The sequence below is a fragment of the Adiantum capillus-veneris genome, chromosome 25 (genome assembly GCF_014529385.1).
Source record: "Adiantum capillus-veneris isolate H3 chromosome 25, ASM1452938v2, whole genome shotgun sequence".
In the NCBI taxonomy this organism is placed as follows: Eukaryota; Viridiplantae; Streptophyta; class Polypodiopsida; order Polypodiales; family Pteridaceae; genus Adiantum; species Adiantum capillus-veneris.
In genome coordinates, this window is record NC_140955.1 from 6,125,001 (window position 1) to 6,141,967 (window position 16,967).

The window sequence follows — 16,967 nt, forward strand, 5'->3', positions numbered from 1 at the left end:
GACACGTGTAAAGGGCACTCTCACGACCTTTATAGAATACATATAGATACATGTATATATAGATTACTTGGTGAGTCCAAGGCTCTTTGTATCTGAACGCAGAAGCCACCACGTGGCATTAGATTTAAATTAAAAAAAACATTATTGCCATGAAAAGCTGTAAATAAAAAAACTCCGCGTGAAAAGCTACCAAGTGAATAAAATAAAAAAAGCACTCTGCGTTGCTCAATTGCTCTCAGAAGCAGATCGAATATCTTCTCCATAAGCAGTTCGCAGGTTCCCCAGAAGCAGCTCGGAGTGTCTGCAGGTTTGTCGCTGGCCATTCTTTAAGAGAGAGAGAGAGAGAGAGAGAGAGATGAGAGAGTAGGCTATGATATTGGTTTTGCTCGCGCATGAGCTTTAATGGGCTGCCTTCTCATCCTCTGATGTATGGTGCTGGAAGTGGCAACTCCCATCTCGTCTCACGTTCTTCAACAATGCGTTGATCTGTGATATAATGGAACAGAAAAAGCACGAGCACATATTTTTCCTGCATGTCTGGGTGTTGGAAGTGGAAACGCCCAGCTGTTGTACTGGCACCTTATACCTGTTCATAGAAAGCGAAGAGCCATGAAGAAAAGCCTACCTCGTTGACATGACAAGAGCATTCTGTAGGCCAAGCTCCTCCCTATTCATTCCAGCGGTTCAAGGTTGACAATAACCATCCGCATATTGGAATCGGCCTTCTTTTGCAGTGAAGCCTCAATACCTAATTATAAGCCTACCTGTGTCTTCCCCGCGTAGCGATCATAGCAGCTTTGTGTGCAACAAGAAGTAGTGGCCAACTGAACAGTATGTCCAGCTTCAACTACGGCCTTACTCAGCTCGTTTCTGTAGGTGCAACTAGTTATGGCCAGCATTATGCCGCTCCAAGTATAGCTCATGCGGATTCAACAACCATATTGTGCCCTCTGCCATCCTTCAATGTTCATGGAAACCATGATATGCAGCAGGTCCCCATGCCTAATTCTCAAGATTCACACCAATTCTTTTCCGCGCAGTAATTTGCCCGTGTAGCAGCAAGCCGGGCAGAACTGGAAAGGATCAGTACTGGAGACCTTTCAAACCCTGGTTATATTTCGCAAATCATCAACCTGGACGGTACTTTTGATGCTTTCCGATGTGATGAGCACTCTCAAAGATCAGATATTTCGTGCAATCAACCCATGGCAGAGGTCTGTTCTAGTGCTACTAAAATAGAAGATATCAGATTTCAATCGATGATCAGTTGGCCTAATTTAATTAATTTGAAGTCACATCACCAAAACTCATTGCCTCGCAGGCCCATTCAACACATTTTTCTGCTGATGCTATCAGGCTGTTGGCGATGCAGACGGCAGAGGTTGAAGAAATGTAAAGAGTAAACGTCGAAGTGGACAAGACTAGGGCAGACAAGCTTAGCAGGATCGATCACACCAAAGCTTATGATGGTTATCCTCAAGTAATTAAGCCAATTGCTTCAGTGCTAGCTGCTTGCACTTTTAGCACAAATTGTGAGGGGATTGGTGGCAGACAGCTCATTGTCGAGGGAAAGGCATTGGGGAATATTGCCACTAGTGCAAGTCATGGTCTGATGAGCCGTTGGATTCAGTCACACTCCTCGTCCAGCTTTGTTGATAGGCTATCTGAAAATTTGATGACAGAAATATCTCTCATGACCAATTCAATGCAGAATATGGTGTCCGCGGGAGCGAGTTGGTCAATGTGTAGCTCCAAGGAGATGCAGCACTAGCAATGCAGTGGAAGTCAATCATGCAGGTGCCTACGTCGCTGCCGACCAGGATCAAAAGAATAGTCAAAGAGCAAAAGCTTAAGCTAATTCTTTTTTCCACACAAAGAAATTTGATGCTGGAGAAGCCGAAGAACATGGACTACGGAGGAGTGGCATTTCTGGAGACAGGCATACCAATATGTCAGCACCTATTAGCCTCCAACAGCAGTTGAGTACTGCTGGCCATTCAACAACTGGGTGGGATAACAAAAACTTTACAGACATATGGCCAATATTGCAGCATGTAAAGAGCTTCTCTTGCTAAACCACGTGCAGGCGGCAGCCAATGCAGGCGCAGTTGAGATTAGCAACAACAATATACTGTAGCATGGCTCTTCAGCAGGTGCGTAGGAAGTAGGTAATGCTGATGGTGTGGATTTGAACGCACAACAATTACTACTTCGGAGCTCCCTTCTTGCCAATAACCACGATTCGGTGACGGATCCTATGAGCAAAGGTCCATGTATGTAGCAGCTATTGGATCAAGTTTAGATGGTTGCGGATGACAGACATCAGTTTGGTATTGTAGCCAACACAAACCCTCATTTTTCCTTGGAGGAAAGCTACTCCAGGTCTAGCAGTGAAAATCTATTCACATCTTCTCAAAGGTCTTTTGTGCAGCTGGCGGTCGAGGTAGAAACTCCATATAGTAGCTATAGTATGCTGAACAGGCCGAGTGCAATTATCGCCAACAACGACTTAACACTCCATAGCGTAGGGCATGCTGTTGTTAATATATTATCTGTGTGTGGAACCAACTTCAGCGTCAAGAGGACAGAGCTTGTCTACTGTTAAATGCATTTTGCAACCTCAAGATACAGAAATTATTTTATTTAGTTATACACTCAATATATCATATATGTTGGGTGCAAAGCGCCCTCTTGTGCAAATACATTCCTCATGATGTTGCATCTTATCTTGGTTTTCTTGTAGAGATGGGTCAGCTTTCTTTGCATCTCTTACTTGCTTAGCATATAAGATCCATTACATTGGTAAAAATTCGAGGAGGGTTGTCTAGATAGAGGGGTTGGCTAGGGTGCTGTGGATTGGAGGGCCGCCAAAGCTTAAGAAGGAGAGTTGGCCGAATGGGGTGGTGGCGACGACATCGATTGGACTGAATATGTGGAATCTGGTTGTATGCAAAAAAGGGCTAGATTTCTCGCAATCTTCATACCGCCCAATGGTGGAGTGAACTAAATCAGATATCCCCTCCGGGGTGCGTACATGTCCCATCACTGATCTGTATAGAGCCATAATCCCCCAAATCAACACTATGGGCACCCCCGTCACAAAGTGATGACGTGGCGGACAGCAGAAACCCTAATTTCTGCCAAAAACCCTAATTTCCGAAAATTGCGGAGGCTGAAAAAAAAACAATAATAAAAAATAAAAATAAAAAAAATGATGAGCGACGCGAATTTCACTTTTGAAGAGAATGCTTTTTTTTAACAAGAAAAAGGAGAACTTGAGAGAGAAGAGCTTTTGAGCTCTTATGCTTTTTATTTTAAAAGCTTTTGGGGCTTTGCTTTTGGGCATCCCTTGTACCTTTAAATATGTGGAGAGGGCTTCACTTCTCAGGGCATCTGGACGCACAGTCTGAGAGTGAACCCCGAGCCACTCTCTTGTACTTTGATGATTGATTAATACAAAAAGAAATACCGAAAGGGGCGCCAGTCTTTGGGGCCAATATCTCTAGGCACGGAACTCCGCCGGGCCAGTGTCAATCTATTGTGATCTGTGACTTGTTTTGAAGTGGTTATTTGGTGTTGTCGCGGTTGATTCTTGACTTGGAGTGTCCAAGTCTATTACAGTGGTATCAGAGCACGGCCGAGTTCTCTTCTACGGGAAATACGATCCCCAATTTTTTTTCCGCGGCACCTATGGCTTCAGGCAATGATCAGTCGACTCCCTCTGCATCTGGAGATGCGGGCAGGGATCACAACGAAGATTCCGGCACGGAGTATGGCCCGCCTAGGCCTACTCCAGCGGAGCAGCGAGAGATGGAGCGTCGAAAATTGATTAATGATGCAACAAAGATGATGCTCAATTTTGCCAAGGACCCGAAGATGGCAAAATATATGAACCAGACCTCTTTGGAAGAGGTACAGATGGAGTGGCAAAGAACCACAACACTCTCGAAACCCGCTCTCAAGAAACCTTCTGCCTCCAAGAAATATACGGAGAAGGAACTGGAGAACGTGGTTGATGCACGGATTGCTCAGCTTTTCGACGTGCAAAAGAAATGCAAAAAGCACGGCAAAAAGCAGAAGAAAGGCACTGACTTCCCGGGATATTTGGGTCGTCGGTCAACATTCAACAAGGCAAAGAAACTGAAGAAGCACGTCAAGTTTGAAGGCCTACCCAGTTCTTCTTCTTCTTCTTCTGACAGTTCTTCTAGCTCTTCAGACTCGAGCGAAGAAGACAAGAAAAGCAAAAAGCGAAGCAAGAAGCAACGCTTCGGAAAGGGCAAGAAAAAGGCAAGGAAGTCTAAGTCTCGTCCAGTGAGTGACACTTCTATAGAGGACTCATCTATGGACAGTTCAGACTCTGACAACGAAAACTTTTATGCGAACAAGAAGAATTTTTACAAAGCCAATCAGTATGACTTTCTCGAAGATAAAAGCAAGAAAGTCCGAGAGTTTAAGGAAGGTGGCCAAGCACTTAAGTTTGATACTTTTTCGGGATACTCCGATGCTTCGAAGGCTTTCTCTTTTATACAGCAGTTTGACATCGCTTTCGCGGGAGGACGCTATTTAGAGCACTCCAAGATTCGGAGAGCTGCCTCTTATTTTAAGGGGAATGCTCGCACTTGGTGGTCCACGCTTCTATTAAGCAAGACTGTGCCAGTTAAATAGCTGAAATTTAAGCTTTTTATTTCTTCTTGGTTGACGTAAGAATATGAATGAGATATACGAGTTGCTTGGAACCATCTTCGGATGACCAAGAAAGATACAATCAATGCTTATCGTGAAAGATTCTGGAGCTCTTTTCTACCCACCTCTTCATTCAAGAAGATCTCGTTCAGAGAACAGATTGAGCGGTTTACCTTGGGTCTACCTACAGAGATCCGAGATCACTGCTTGGAATAGAAGTCAGCTTCTATTTAGGAGTTGATGAGTCATGCGAAGTGGGGCTTTGCCATTCACTCTGGCAGGTTGACCTACCCCACAGATAAGGCCATGACACAACGAGCCGAACAGACTTCTGGGAATGAAAGTAGAAAGAAAAAGAGCAACCCAGAGAAAAAGGATGCACGACCCAAGCTTACTCCTGAGGAGAGAGCTCGCTTCATCAGAGAGGGGAAGTGCTTTGGATGCGGGGAACATGGACATATCTCCGCGAAGTGCCCTAAAAAGGCATAGAAAGAACAAAATGATAAGAACGACGACAGGCCTGAGAGTTCGAGAGTAGCTGAGGAACGTGGCAGAAAAGGCAGATAGAAAAGCAGAACTGATACCACAGGGCGTGGGACCTGCACCGAATCTAATGAATGAAAGTACAAACTTTGCCGCTTTTGGGGCAAAGTGAAGGATCATGAAGCTCTTTTGAAGGAGCCAAGGCCAACTTCTTTTCACTTGGAATTGGCGGCTCGATTTGGAATTACGTCCGACAGACTGACGCCACAGGTGGAGGTAGTTCGATTGGCACCCGGATGGGATGTTGCCATTACACCGAGCATTGGAAAACTTCGTTTGCAATGACAGGGGTGTTCAGGACACGCAAGTGACATTCTACTCAGGATCCCTTGGTACCACAAGAACTACGCCGTGGTTGACTATCGGGTCGAGAAAGCGACTTTGATAAATGAAGGGCTTAGAGATTGTACTTGATGAACTTCAGTTTCTTACTCATTCTTTTGGGAGAGAATTGAACGATAGATAAAGGTTGAATATGTTTTGACCTAATCAAAAGAACGCCAAGATTTTTCTCCACACTCATGCCGATTGCTTTTCAGAGGGCCTGAAGATCAAACCATTGATATGATACCTGGAATCATGCCACCGAACCGGCCACCCTACCGTGTGAGCCGAGTACAGAATGAAAAGATTATGAACCCAGTGAAAGACCTCTTGGAAAAGGGTCTTGTCCAGCCTAGTACTTCACCGTATTGCTCTCCAGTGTTGTTGGTTTTGAAGAAAGACGGATCTTGGAGAATGTGCATCGATTATAGCACTCTCAACGAAATCACCATCAAGAACAGATTACCGATTCCTAGGATCGATGATATACTCGACAGGTTACAGGGATCCTCATGCTTCAGCAGGATTGACTTGAAGAGTGGATATCATCAGATCAGGATAGCGCCAGGAGATGTCTACAAGACAGCTTTTCGGACGACTTTTGGGTTATTTGAGTTTTTGGTGATGCCTTTTGGCTTAACCAATGCTCCTGCGACATTTAATCGGATGATGGACAGGACTTTTCAAGAGTACAGGCTATTTGTTGGCACTTTCTTTGACGACATCATTGTTTTCTCCAAGAATGAGGCAGAACACAGAGATCATCTGCTTCAAGTCTTTCAGGCATTACGAGATCACACGTTAGTGATTAATGCAAAGAAAAGTGAATTTTTCCTACCAGAGATACACTTTTTGGGACACATTGTGTCAGCAGTAGGAGTGCAAATGGACCCGGCCAAGATAGAGACTATCGGTGATTGGCCCGATTTGAGGAATGTCCATGAAGTTAGAAGCTTCTTGGGACTGTGTTCGTACTACAGGCGGTTCATACGAAAGTTTGCAGAGGTTGCTTCCCCTTTGCATACCTTGACACAGAAAGGAGTACCTTTTTCGTGGGGACCCACAGAGGTGACTGCCTTTCGGACATTGAAAGAGAAATTGACTACGGGACCTATTCTGACTTTGCCGGACTTGCAGAAGTCATTTGAAGTATATTGTGATGCTTGTGGTCGTAGTCTGGGTACGGTCTTGATGCAAGAAGGCCATGTCATAGCTTACGAGAGCCGTTTGTTCTCTAGGCCGGAGATGACAGCACAAATTTATGAGAAAGAGCTTTTGGCGGTTATCCATGCTCTTACTCAGTGGCGGCATTACCTACTCGGAGCGGATTTTACTGTCTTTACAGACCATCAGAGTTTGCGCTACTTCTTGTCACAGAAGTAGCTTTCGGAAAAGCAGATGCGGTGGGCGAACATCTCGTCAGAGTTCCACTTCCAGATTGTCCATGTGCAGGGACAGAAGAACGTGGTGGTAGATGCTTTGTCTCGGAAACCGTTGGTTCTGGCTATTTCCGTGATACATCATAAGAGCTTAGAGGATATGGTCGATCAGTATGCCACAGATATAGATTTTGTAGATATTTTCACACGGATACGGGATGGGGAGACAGTAGCTGGATACTCCCTTCGGGAAGGCTACTTGATGAAAAAGACTATGTTGTGCGTTACACAGCCGTTAAGGGAAAAGGTTATGACTGAATGCCACTGTCCACCTTTTACGGGTCACCGCGGCATTGCTACCACCATGAAAGGGGTAGAGAGATACTTCTTTTGGCCGTGACTCAAAAAGGACGTGGAAGAGTTGTGCGCAGTATGGCAGAAGGTCAAGTTTGACAGGCATAAGGCACAGGGATTGTTACACCCTTTACCCATACCCACCCGTCCCTGGGAAAGTATTGAAATGGATTTCATTTTTGATCTCCCGAGAACACAGAATGATCATGATGATTTTCTGATTACATGGCACGTCTGAGACGATTGTCTCGGATGGAGACCCCAGATTTATGAGTTTGTTTTGGAAGGCAATTTGGGAGAACATTGGCACGCGGTTGCAGTTCTCGTCATCGTTCCACTTGCAGACTGACAGGCAATTTGAGATTGCCAATTCAGTGACTTTAGATTTATTGAAGTCTTGTATCTCGGATCAGAAGACTCAATGGGAAAAGAACTTACCTTTGGTGGAATTTGCCTACAATAACACGATACACTCTTCGACGGGGAAGACGCCATGTGAGATTGTTGAAAGTGCTGCGAAGGTTCCATCCTTCCTGAGCACGAAAGATTAGATATTTGAAGCGGATGAATATTCGCAAGATTTGGATAAGGCTTTTGCCAAGGTTCGCGAGACTTTGCAGGAGTCTCAAGAACGACAGAAAAAGGACAGCAGATCGCCATCGTCGCGACTTGAAATTGAAGGAGGATGATTGGGTGCTCTTACGTTTTGAGAAGGCACGCCTACGAAAGAAAAAGGGAAAGGAGAGGCTTTTTCCAAAGCTTAGTATGTGATACTACGGACCTTTCCAGATCACTGACAAGATAAATGATGTCTCCTTTCGATTGAAACTGCCAGATACTTGGAGGATTCACAATGCATTGCATGTGAGTCTCTTGAAACCTATTAAGGGTGATGTGCCTGATGATGGGGAGCCTGATGAGCAATCTGAAGTGGAAGAAAACGAGGAGATTCTTGTTCCTGAACAGATTTTGACACATAACGATACGAAGAAAGGTAAAGTCCGAAGGCGGTTCTTGGTTAAGTTCAAGAACTTTCCTGCATTTGATGCGAAGCGGATGGAGGAGGAGGACCTAGCAGATACTCGGATTGTGAAACTTTACCTCGATATTTTGGTTTAGCATAGTCTACTCCAAACGGAACCCAGAATTCAGTTGGGCCGGAGATTTGGTGCAGTGGGATGCACAAGAGGGGAGTTACTCCGCTCCTTTGTCAACAGATGCCTTGATTTTGATACTAAAGTCACTGATGTCTCTTTGAGCTTCAGGGATACTGAGAGCTGACAGTATTCTGCTGGATGACTTTATGAAATGGAATTCCTGATAATGATACTGATTTGTTCTTGACTTCTTGTGAGTGCAGGAACTGATAGCCGAAATGACTGCAGCATTTTGGTCTGATTGATCTCGAATAGACATGGTTGCAATAGGGGTTAGTCAATCGGACATCGATGAGGTCCCGATTGGACCTAGATGTGATTGCTAGCTACATTGCCGATAAATCATGGTCTAAGATCCGAATGAATGTTGAATGTAACGTGATGTCCTATGATGTCTGGTGATGTCCTGTGATGTCGTGTGATGTGACTGTCGATTTTGTACATGTGCTAGATGTGTGTTCCTAGTACGTAGGTACTAACAGTAAGTGTCTGCTAAGACGGTTTATGGCTTTTGTCGGTTTTGCAGGCGTAATCGCGGTCGATTACAATGCTTTCAAGAGGGGGGTATGTCACAAAGTGATGAAGTGGCGGACAACAGAAACCCTAAAATTCTTGCAAACCCTAATTTCTGTCAGAAACCCTAATTTCCGGAAATCGCGGAGGCTGAAAAAAATAAAAAAAATAAAAAATTAAAATGATGAGCGACGCGAATTTCGCTTTTGAAGAGTGCTTTTTTTAAAACCAAAAAAAGGAGAACTTGAGAGAGAAGAGCTTTTGAGCTCTTATGCTTTTTATTTTAAAAGCTTTTGGGCATCCCTTGTACCTTTAAATATATGGAGAGGGCTTCACTTCTCAGGGCATCTGGACGCAGAGTCTGAGAGTGAACCCCGAGCCACTCTCTTGTACTTTGATGATTGATTAATACAAAAAGAAATACCGAAAGGGGCAGTCGTCTTTGGGGCCAATATCTCTAGGCACGGAACTCCGCCGGGCCAATGTAAATCTATTGTGATCTGTGACTTGTTTTGAAGTGATTATTTGGTGCTGTCGCGGTTGATTCTTGACTTGGAGTGTCCAAGTCTGTTACAACCCCCATCTCTTGCAGTCTGTGCATCAATCGAGCTCTCGGTACCATGTCAAATGCTTTGCGGAAATCCACAAAGCTACAATAAATCCGTCTCCCATGTGACCTGCCCTCCTCAATGATGGTTCTGAGTGTCAGAATATGATCAAGAGTGGAGAAACCCCTCCTAAAACCGGCGTGGCCCTTTGCTCGTACACCCTCACCCTCACCCTCTGCCCAATTACTCAATTGCTACTCAAGAATGGATGCATACAACCATGCCAATGTGTGCCCAACCATAATAGTGCGGTAATTCTCAGGCTCTGTAGGATCACCTGCCTTGAAGATAGGCACAATAGTAGACAACCTCCAAGTCTTAGGTAACCCCTCACACATGGCACGATTGAACAACACTGCAAGAACCTCTACCATCATATCTCTAGCATGTATAAAGTGCTCTGCTACTAGACCATCATGATCATATGCCTTGCTGGTCCTCATCTTGTCAATGGCTCTCTTTACCATCTCAGTGCTAAAGAAGGTGTTGGTAGGTGGGCATGGCTCTGTAGGATCTGGAAGGGGGTCCTGTCCAGGAACTGTATATAACGATGTTGCATAATGGCCCCACACATGAGGAGAAGTAATCATTGGGGGAGGGGAGTGCTCATGAAAGAATCGCCATGCCTCTCCTGAGTCTCTACTCAAGAACAGCTGATACAAGTCTCGCTCCATCTGGGCCAAATAAGCTCGTTTCTTCCGTCGCACGAGAGAGAGAGAGAGAGAGAGAGAGAGAGAGAGAGAGAGAGAGAGAGAGAGAGAGTATGCGGTCTTGTACTTCGCTTTTGCTATACTTAGCGTGACTTCGCTGTCGTTTTGATTCTTCCAATTTGCTGTACTTATCGTGAATTTATTTGCAGCAGCGTACGCAAACAACAGTGTATAACCTTTGCTGCAACTGCAGCTATATTGCGAGAGTAGCGGCTGCCACTTCATGTTTGGCTTTTCTGCGAGCTGCTCTGCTGCTTTCTTGCGACCAATATTTGCCCAGTATGTTTTTGGATACCGCTATTCGACTGCAACCAATATTTGTACAAGTATGGAGACAAAAGGAGGCTTGCTGTGTACTACCTTGCAGACATGTCATGCTACACACATGGTACTAAGATTATAGATGTCCATGAGGGAAGATGCATCCCACTCTTGCCCCCGGATGCTAAGCTTTTGATTGCACAGAGGCAACATCACTAGCTTGACAGTTTGCAGTATGCTTATAGGTTGATGTATGCTTATAGATATTGCAGAGGACAGATGGGTCTTGTTGCTTATACACATTTTATGATTACATGGTTTCTATGTATAGTGGTTGTGGTGCATTCATGAGTCATGGGCCTTTTGGATACGGGCTATGTTATGCATGCTGTGGCATAGTTTTCAGTCAGTCTTGTGCATAGTATGTATCCTACAGGATGGTTTACAATGGTTCTATGCATACATATTGTGGTTTCTTCCTGGTCTCTGAGCCTTATGGGCTCTATCCCCTGCGGAGAGAGTCTTGGAGAGACCTTGTTTTCAAGATGTATGCTTTTGGGGTGGTTCAAAGTTCTTATGATGCTTGTTAATGTTATGGATACGCATGTCATGACTTAGAACACCAATGGGTTACAATTAGATTGAGCAGATCTAGAGGGATGCTATTGGTATGGGACTTGCAGAGTCACATTGTCGGCGAGGTGGATGCTTTGCTGATTGAGGAACATAAGATTGCTTCACCTTTTGGGAATATCGACAAAGTTGGCTCTCGAACTTTTTGGGAATCAGCAAGTGGACACTTGTCTCGTACTTGTAGTGTTTGCATTTTGGTTGATCCATGCTTGCTTCGGTGAAACACCATAGCACTTTGGTAAGCAGAGCAATGTATGCTTGATGAGACTTTCGGGGGATTCCTTTCGGTCTATGATCCCAATAGGCCACGTGATTGTGCTCGTTTCTGGACTCCTTTGGCTGCTTCTTTGCCTCCTGTTGATACTTGGGGTTGTTCGTGGTGATTTAACAACATTGAGTCTTATGCGGATTGGTGTTCTTCACGCAGGCTAGCATTGTCATCGATCTTACCTTTGGAGCAACAAGCATGGGAGTGGTTTCTTTAGTGATACACTCTATAGTGTTTGGTGATCGTCAGGGAACTCTTTGCTACTCATGAGGATTCAGGGGGATAGCCAGACTGGTGGAGCATCTAAATAGATTTTATGTTGGTGCATGGACAGCCTCGAAGGGGGTGCCACCTCTATTTGGGTTGGTACTGTCTTGTCAGAACATTTTCCAGTTTCATTTTATATCTCTTTGGGGGTTCCTTCGGCCCCGAGAAGAGGCGCTCGGATCCTAGAGCGAGTTCTTTCAGAGCAGGATCTACGCAAGCAATTACAGCAGCTTTGGTTAGAGGAGACACCATCTACCGCTTCACCTGCATAGTTCATAGCATCTTGCAGACATTGTTGGCGAGGTGGATGCTTTGCTCATTGAGGGACATAAGATTGCTTCACCTTTTGGGAATATCGTCAAAGCTGGCTCTCGAACTTTTTGGGAATCAGCAAGTGGACACTTGTCTCAATATGCAATGTGAAACGTGGACATCCGTACAGGCTGCCACATCATCTGCGCAAAATCCAAAAATCTGTACAGGTCTGCCATGTCATCAGTTGCTACGCAAATAGAGTGTGAGTGTGTGTGGTCGTGCTTTATTTAATCCCTTTAGGTCACTTGGGCCCCATCGAACGGGGTCCCATAAGTTGCCGGGAACTCCTCTTTAAAAATAGGCCACGTGGCAAGACTGTGCAAGTTGGTAAAACTTCTTCTGCTGCTTCTGCTTCTTCGTTCAGGGTTTAGGCCCCTTGGCTGGGATCTACAGGTTGGCTCCGTTCTTCAATGGCTTGACACGTTAGCAGTTTGTGACAGACTCGGCACACTCCTCACCGTCTACAGATTTGTCTTTTCCCCAAACAGATAAGAGTAGGATTAACATCCTTTGAAGGCTGATCTTAACCTATAGGTACATCTTGATTACATTCCACTTTGGGTATTGCAAAAAACAAAAAGTGCATGTGCTATAAAAAAAAAGCTAATTACCGTGTGCATAATGTGACTAGTTGTGAAGTCCGAACTTTAGTAAAAGGAGGTAGACTTTGAACTTTGAAGTCTGTGATGATGGCTTTTCCTCCTCTATAGACTACCCACTTGCCTTGCTTTCTTGCTTCTGTGACTTTAGCTAACTCCTTACTGAGAAGGTGGTGTTGGGTGGGTGGAGTCTCTAGCCTCATCTTTAGCTTTGTCTTACACCATGCTCATGCTTTTTCAGGTTGAAGAGCATCATAGGCCTTTTGATTGTTGCTAGGGTTGGCTTGAGGTCATCTCTCCCCCGGAGTTTTGATGCAGAGTGGATGTGCGGTGGTGGTGATGATTCTGCTAGTGTGCACCTTTTTGCCTTGGAGATTTGAAGTCTGATATTGAAGATTCTTGGGTGGAGTTTTCAGCCTCCTTGTTGCAAGTCCGGGTGGCTTGTTTTGCTTTAGCAATCTGCTACTATCATACTTCCCTCCTTTGCCCCTAGCCTTGGATGTATTGGCCATCGTTTGCAATTTTGTATCATTGGTGGTTTTTCTTTGCGGTTTGTTGTAAGTGTGATATTTTAGGAGTTTTTTCATGACCGATTGTGGTTATCTTGTGATGCCTACAGGATTATGGAGTGCCTACGGCCTTGTAACTTGTTTACGTAACACAAAAGGGTCTAAGCCCTCCTTTTGAGAGAGAGAGAGAGAGAGAGAGAGAGAGAGAGAGAGAGAGAGAGAGAGAGAGAGAGAGAGAGAAATGAAATGAAATGTTATATTAACGTCTTCAAAAGGCCATAGTGACCTATGAGACCAGAAAGTTACAAGGTGGTGGATCTGATACAAAGTCAGAGTAACAAAATAACAAAATAACCTAATCAACAGTACAAAACAAAGATATATATTATGGGATTCTAGATTGGTCGATGTGAGCTAAGCCGAAATCTAAGCAACAATGGGCGGCTAGTTGGGATAGCTGAGTCACAAAAGATCTAGCATCGGTCGTTGGCGAATCTCATCAATTTCCTCCATGGTTAGTAGTCTGACCGGGCATCGTGCATGCCTGGCCAGAGTACTCTGAATCTTTTGACGTAGCCTCCGTCGATGGTGTGTAGTCCTGCGCAGTCGTGGGCGCCTGGATTTCTCCAGTTCAATTGCTCGGTCAATGAGTGTGCCTCTGGTGTGAGATGGGGGGGAGCTCTGCTGTGGGAGTGGCTCTTGCGGCTTCCCGTGTCTGCTCTGAAGAAGTCTGTAATCCGTCTTTGAGACTGGTTAGCCTCGCCATTCATCAGGCTCTCTCTGTGTCTGCGCAGCTCCAGCAAGAACAAACCCAGGCATCTTTGATCTTCGTATCCCATTACTCTTGAGAGTGGTCCAAAACTCTCTCTGAACAAGCAATGGAAGCGGCCTCGTATCTCGTAGTAGACGGGGCAGCGGCATGTATAATGCAACTCTGTCTCAGGTTCCATGTCACACAAGGGGCATGTCCTGGCCTCTGCTGGTACTCCGTTGTATCTCCCGGTTTCAATCCGCAGCTGGTGAGACGATATGCGTAATTGGCCAATAGCACACCGTATCCCATGAGATAGGTGGGTATCCATGTATCTGGGTCTCATCACAAAACCATCTTCCGTAAGCTGGAGAAGGTGGTCTCTGTAGAAAGCCATCTTCGTGCCCAGTTCTTGTGCTGGTTGTATCCATGTCTTCCTGGTGTCTAGCTGGGTTAGGTCTTGGCGGATGAGCTTGGTGATCTCCGACTGTGTAAGAATGAGAGATGGTGCATCCAATGAGTACTGGAATGGTGGCAGCCTGTCTATGTTGAACCCATGCGCCTAAAACCATGATGTCATCTCCCCATACCAGCATGTTGTATCTCCTTGTATGGCTAACTGTCGAGAGGACTCAAGTGCTATGCAAGCATATCTGTCTCTGGGAAGTTCCCATGTGCGGTTTATGAAGGAGACTGATCTGGTGAGCGCCTCTACCACTAGTGGGGGGGCCGCCAGCTCTGCTTTGATAGTGGCCCGTGGTACTGATGCCTTGGCTCTAATGAGCCGCGAGATCATAGAGACGAGAGATTTCTCCATGTTCCCTCATCCGTCTGTGCGACCTGGCCTCCCGTGGTGATCAATGAAGGTCCCCATATCTCAGCCCCATAGAGCAATGCTGAGGCCACCAAGGTGTCAAAGAGCCAGAGCTTCGTCCGGGGTTCCTGAAACTGAACCTGCGAACACATCCTCTCTAATCTACCCAATGCTGCGTGGGCTCTAGTCAGTCTGGTCTCTGCTGCTCTTCTGAGTGAGAATGTGGGTCCAGTAAAAACCACTCCAAGGTAAGTGTAAGCGTCTGTGTACTCCACAGTCTCCTGGCTGTATGTGAATGTAGGTGCTGATCTCCTGATCCACTGTGGGGTGGTATTAAACACCATAACCTTGGTTTTACCAAGGTTGACAGACAAACCACTTTCGTGGGCAAACGTATGCAAAGCATCCAATTGGCGTTGCATTCCCTCTGGGGATTCGGAGATCAACACAATATCGTCCGCATATAACAAAAGTGGAATCCATGTCCCTACCAACTGTGCACCTTTATCCCCGTCCCTGTCAATGTAGTCAGAAACCTCATCCACATACATAGCGAAAAGAGTAGGAGAGAGCGGGCAACCCTGCTTCACCCCAATAGTGGAGTGAACCGGTATTGAGAGTCCCTCCGGGGTGCGTACATGTCCTACTATTGATCTGTATAATGCCATGATCCCCCAAATGAGCTCTGTGGGTACTCCCATTTCTTGTAATCTGCGCATCAATCTAGCTCTGGGTACTGTGTCAAAAGCTTTGCGGAAGTCCACAAAGCTACAGTAGATCCGTCTCCCATGAGATCTGCCTTCCTCGATGATGGCCCTGAGTGTCAAGATGTGGTCAAGAGTAGAGAAGCCTCTCCTGAACCCTGCCTGCCCAGTTGCCCGCAGTCCTTCCCTCTCTGCCCATCTACTCAGCTGTGGCTCAAGAATGGATGTATACAATCTTGCCAGTGTGTGCCCAATCATAATAGTGCGATAGTTCCCAGGCTCCATGGGGTCTCCTGATTTGAAGATAGGTACGATCGTAGATAGGCTCCAAGTGTCCGGTAGGCCCTCACACATGGCACGGTTAAACATAACTGCTAGAAGCTCTGCTAGTAAGTCTTTGGCATGCATGAAATGCTCAGCGACTAGGCCCTCATGATCATATGCTCTCCCAGTCTTCATCCTGTCAATAGCTTTTTTCACCATCTCAGCGGTGAAAAAGACACATGTGTGTGGGCATGGATTAGGGGGGTTGGGGAGGGGCGGCTGTCTAGGTACTGTGTACAAAGATGATGCGTACTGACCCCAGGTCTCTGTGGAGGAAATAGCAGGGGGGGGGGGATTGCTCATGAAAGAGCCGCCACGCCTCGCGCGAGTCCTGAATCAAGAATAACTGATATAGATCCTGCTCGAGTCGAGCCAAAAAAGCCCTCTTCTTCCGCCGCACCAGGCGTCGGAAGTTCGTCTGTGACTGTCTGTGAGTGACGTCCCCCAATAGCACCTCCCTCTGAAGTCTGGCTCTAGTCTGGTGGCACTCCTCATCGTACCAGTTGTTCTGAGGCATGCTCCCGGATCGGCGGCTCTACTCAGGCTGGGTGTGTGGGTATGCTTCTGCTGCTGCCTCATGTAATGTCTGTGTCAGTATAGTAGTTAGCTCCTCGAGAGGCCGCCCCGGGTCCTCAGTGCATAGGCGTCTGTAGATTCTGTCCATGTATACAGAGTCCGTCTCCCTTGTGAATGTGTAGCGAGTAGGGGCTGCTACTCGTGGCCTGTGTGCTACATTGAACTGGAAGGAGATGGTCATTGACACCAGAGCATGATCCACTGCCACCCCGACCGGTCTGGGCCCAACTGTGAAATCCTGGATACTAGAGATGAGGTTCGGTTGTGCCATGACATAGTCCACCGTGCTGGCTCCATGTCTGTGCGGGAAGCATGTAAAACCTCCCGCAGCAAGAAATCTCTGTAGGTCGTTCAAGATGGCCAATCCATGTGCAGTGCCCATGTCTATCAGGTGTCGCCCATACTCAGTATATTCCATATCGTGTGATAGTCTGGAAAGGCCCGTTTCTGCCACATCTATCTCTCTTAGCATCTCCTCTGAAGTATCATAAAACACTGCCTGGTGATGGGCAGTTCTAGCATTGAAGTCCCCGAGGATGATAATGTCACCGTCCCTAGAGAACTCCCATATGTCATCATCCAAAATAGAGAAAGGGGACTGTCCTCTGGGTGGTGCATAAACTGATGTACTCGGGGGGAAGTAACAAATAGCTAGATAGAGGTATCTGCCTGTCT

At 46.0% G+C, this 16,967-nt stretch overlaps 1 protein-coding gene across 1 annotated transcript in view; it reads left to right on the forward strand.

Moving 5' to 3' along the window:
• The first annotated feature begins 11,581 nt into the window (after nt 1-11,581).
• Nucleotides 11,582-16,967, forward strand: part of VPS22 (EAP30/Vps36 family protein) — a 56,527-nt gene continuing 51,141 nt past the window's right edge. The window contains exon 1 of the mRNA XM_086499664.1: nt 11,582-12,182. Within this exon, the coding sequence (XP_086355790.1) occupies nt 11,750-12,182 (433 nt within the window). The 5' untranslated portion in view covers nt 11,582-11,749. The remainder of the gene's footprint in view (nt 12,183-16,967) is intronic.